The sequence below is a fragment of the Teleopsis dalmanni genome, unplaced genomic scaffold, assembly GCF_002237135.1.
Source record: "Teleopsis dalmanni isolate 2A unplaced genomic scaffold, ASM223713v2 unscaffolded_contig_2920, whole genome shotgun sequence".
NCBI classification, from domain to species: domain Eukaryota; kingdom Metazoa; phylum Arthropoda; class Insecta; order Diptera; family Diopsidae; genus Teleopsis; species Teleopsis dalmanni.
This window is the reverse complement of record NW_024034302.1, coordinates 1,321-5,994: the sequence shown is the minus strand read 5'-3', so window position 1 is coordinate 5,994 and position 4,674 is coordinate 1,321. Positions and strand designations below refer to the sequence as shown.

At 31.9% G+C, this 4,674-nt stretch overlaps 1 protein-coding gene across 1 annotated transcript; it reads right to left on the bottom strand.

The window, feature by feature from the left end:
- Positions 1–1,969: 1,969 nt before the first annotated feature.
- On the bottom strand, positions 1,970–2,609 carry LOC119664915 (motile sperm domain-containing protein 2-like). The gene is made up of 2 exons (XM_038074263.1): positions 2,383–2,609; positions 1,970–2,320 (listed from the first exon to the last, which is right to left on the bottom strand). Exons 1-2 carry the CDS (start codon positions 2,494–2,496, stop codon positions 1,985–1,987), a joined length of 450 nt encoding a protein of 149 aa, XP_037930191.1. The 5' UTR covers positions 2,497–2,609; the 3' UTR covers positions 1,970–1,984.
- Positions 2,610–4,674: the final 2,065 nt, after the last annotated feature.

Here is a 4,674-nt window from a genome sequence, read left to right as displayed (position 1 = left end):
TGCGAAGTTTCAACTGGGTGAATTCGTCCTTACATTCCACAGAAGTACCGGTTACATATCTTTAAAGCTATTCATGGGTTGTCTCACCCCAGCATTCGGTATACAACAAAAATGAAGTTGGAAAATTTATCTTAAGCAATAGTAAGCAACCTTAACAACAAAAATACAAATCAACACGATTTCATAACCAAGCTAAAAGCACAAATGCAAAAAGTCAAATCAACGTTAGTATCGCATCATACAGACCGAGGTTAAAACATACCACCGGCTCTAAGCGCAGCTACGCATATATTTATACGAAATGACAAGATAAAACCACCACTGACGCAACCTTACGACGGCCCTTACCAAATACTAGAGCGGAATGACAAGACGCTTAAAGTACTGATCGAAAACAAAGAACAAACAATGAGCATAGATCGCCTTAAAGCGGCTTTCATATGTCACAATACAGACATAGACGTTTACAACAAATCAGTGGTATGACCTACCCCAAACAACGTAAATTGCGACCAGTCTTTACGACCAAATACAAGAGCTAACCTGACAAGATCAGGACGCAACGTTTTTTTCCAACCAAATTCAGTGACTTCGCTACTTAAGGGGGAGTACTATGGCTACACCAAAAAATTATTATAAAAAACTGTCAAAAAGAAAAAGAGTGTTCCAACGATCGAGTCTCCCGCCATTATGATTGGAAGAAATGTAAAACAAAATAATTTGTAATATTTAAATAAATAAAATAGATAAAATTAAGTAACTACAACAACCACTACATACTCTTAACAATTATTATGAGAAAATATAATAATAAATTAATATTTTTACAGCCTTCATGGCGGGTAATTAAAAGCGAACATATCTACATTCCCTTTTCAATTTAGGCACAACCAAAAAGTACAACAGTAGCAATAGTAGTAGAAATACGGAAATGGCAATACGGATGTGACACTCTACATAATATGCATTTTCGTCATAGCCCGAAAGAGTCAATTTTAACGTGGCCGTGGCCGTGACAGTCTGCATAACATGGGCCTAACTACGTTAAAGAATGAATTTTGAGGTATATACAAATGATTTCCGTAATACAAGGAAGCAAGACCACCTAATATGTTCTTAAGGACTATGTCCAATTGTGCAACGAAAACAGGTCCTTCTGTGATTACGAAAGAAGTACAATTGTTCCAAGCAGCGTACACTGCTTTCTCTTTCTCTCTTTATCTTTTTCTCTCTTACCCCTAATTTCGCTTTGAGTAAAATTTCAATATTGTTTTGCTTACACTTACACTGTTATTTAGTATGCATTGATATGTAATCAAAATTTTTTCAAAAGTCATATTGTTTGAACGGCTTTCGTTTTGCAGAGAGTACCAGAGGGCTCATTTCTAAGCTTGTGTTTTGAGCTTTTGTCGTCCAATTGGTTTCTGGCTATTAATACTGGATTCACATGAGAAATTTTTGTGTGATTTTAGCTGTCATTGTTGTTGATTTCAGTGTAAAATGAAAATTTTTGACAGCTAAAATTACAAACAAAACTCTCGTGTGAATCCAGTATAAGACAACAAACGTCAGGCTTATTTCGAAAGAAAGCTTATGTGTGCAATCACTAAATATTTTTCATCTTAGAGCTGCTATAAGTAGAAATTTTAGTTAAACATGCGAATATCGAAGGAGGGAAACAGCGATTTCTTCAATAAATCCGTTGTAATGTAGAACAGCGACTATTTCAGAGGGTTGAGTAGTCAATGAACGTTGACTCGCGAAATATCAATTGCATATAAATTCACTTCATCCTGAAAAAACCACTACAGATCTTCGAAATAAACTATTATTTTGTAGAGATTCGTAGAGATTGTAGAGAATTTACAGAAATTGTAGAGATTTTGTAGAGGAATAAAGTAGTAAGGAGAATGAGGCTATAGATATAGTTGATCCGAACAAGAAAAGCGTTTTCAATATTGTGTTGTTATATGTCACATAAACGTTAATTTTTTGAACACTTAATTATTTTATCTACCTTTGACCTTTGACAACATAAACATTCCACCGGCGCTTTTAATACATCATATACACAGGATACGCGATGTTGTTCAATTTTGTAAGACTTTGAAGGAACTTGTTTCCAAAACATTTCCATGACTTCCGGTCCATTCAAATCAGGAGGAGCTGGTAGAGCACTTATGAGGAACTTATCTTTTTCGAATCCTTCTTTAAGTTTTACGTGATTTTTTAGAACAATGGCAACATTTACTGATTCGCCTTGTTGCAAAACACCAAAACGTGGTCTGACACGGAATTTCATTGGTGATGAGGTCTGAACCTTAAATTAAAAATTCAAACGAGTTTTACAAAATTTATTCAAAAAGATTCATATAAATTTACCTTATATGTAATTGGAGTATTAACCGAATTTTTAAGATGCAAAAGACATTCACGTTCACCCGTTTTTGAGAAACGGAGTTTGTCCTTTGGGGAAACAATTAGCATAGGATCCATGACTAAAAATTAGATTTTTTAAAAGATATACTAAAGTTTTGTTACGAGGACACTTTCCGCCAGTTGTTTTTATTGAAAATTTTGATATACGAAAATTTTTACACTTTTATTCCTTTAAACCTGATTGTTATTTTAACATATTTTACAAATGACATTTAAAACTCCTATACTTCTTAGATCTATTCAATTTAATATTCAAATATTTTACTACTATTCAGTTTGAGTCAAAACAAAAATAATCTTTTGAAAATTATGAAATGTAGAAAAATATATGGAAATTTATTCCATGTAGAAGAATATATATGACAGATCCTCTGCCACGGCAAAATACTAATGTTCGACTCAGTGAAAAAATATATCAAGGACAGAGCCCCAAAATTATTCACAAAAGTTGATACGTTGCCCAACCCCGTCCTAACAAACCTTAAGTTTAGCTCAGGATGCACAGAAAGATATGCTGATCTCCGGTCCGTCATCAGTTAGAAAATAAATAAATTATAAAAATTCTAGCTTAGTGTGGGGAAGAGCAAACACAACAACAACAACTAAACAGTTGAAAACTAAATGCTTAGTAATGCGACGAGATAAAATAATGATGTAACTCTTATAATCAAAACCTGAAGATAATTTTAATGATTTCGGAAAATATTGTTTTGATCCACAACGTACATTAGTTCAATAATTACGCGTACAGCAAAAACTGTCCATAATTCTCAAAACTTGCAAACATCATGAAGCTAGACTATTTGGTCTGTTGTTGTTGTTGCTGTAAGGTAAGTTGAATATTGTTGAAGTATTCACCGCAACCTCTTCATGGAATCAACAAGTTTCTGGAACTCACACTTGGGCACTCTTTTTGTTGTGGGAAAGCACTTGAGTGTTACACTTAAGTATAACTTAGATGACGACTTATTATAACTTAATATATAGACATGTTCATTAAGTGATACTTTACAGAACTTACATTATGTTTTTTTTATGGTAGACTAATATCATATATGTTTGATATCTGCTAAGTATTATGAGCGGTTTATAATATTTAGTGTTATATCATGGATTGGAATTCGAGATTTTGTTAGACATGTTAAATTATTCCACAGTAAAATTCTGATAATTCTTACATTTTTTCCTACACAGCTATAGTATGTCCTTGCTTTCTATAGCTCCTGACCCAGTTTTAAATTTACAGATTTTTTCTGACAAGCTTAGTCACCATTACTTTTTCTTAAATGTCAATGGTCTTTCACTATTATACAAATAATTTATAAATTTTTTATTATTTATTTGATATACTTATCATTTCAAAGCCCAGTGCTTTTTATGTTTGCTGAATTGAAGTTTCCTATTTAATTGAGTGTAGTGGGTCAGAAATAAAAGTGTTAAGCCCCTTAAGCTCATCATCATATGTTCAGTCAAATAGTCATTGTTATTCTATTTTAAGCTGCAAGTTGTATAGGTTGTTCTTAGATGTCTACTCTTTCTCATTTTCCCACCTAAGATTTCAGTTCAGCCAAGAACCTTCGCCATGTTTTTTCTCTGTGTAGTAGTAGTATTCTTTTTATTAAATTTAGGTTATATTTACATTTACAAAATTAACATTTTCAATAATTTATAATATATAAAACATAAATATTATAAATAATTATAAGAAAACTAATAAGAAAAACCTAACTTCATTTACATAGTATCTAATTTTATCTTTATACGATTATGGCATTTGCCGTCAATTTTTTCTCTGTGTATTTATTACAAAATACACATCAGAAGTCCACTATACCTGTTTTCTGGCGATTTATTTATTTGACTCTGAGTAGTCTCTTGTCACATGTCAGTCTCTTCAATAATTCAATATCTTTTTTATTTTATTTTTAATATATTTTACAAATCTATTTGATTTACATTGGATTACTCTGCATTCAGGTATCTATATATTACGCCAAAAGCAACTATAACAGGTTAATGAATACTTGAACTGTTTAGTATCATCCTGAATTGGATCTTAAAATTAAATTATATCACAGGGAGTAGTTTTACGCCATCTGTCAATTATTTGAAAAAGGAAAGATATTTTACATGTCCTTGTGTGCATTCTTGGCTGATCGATGAATATAACTTTCTCATTCATAACTACCATATAGTTATGAATAGTTAGAAATAAAACGACTTGATTTGTATTAT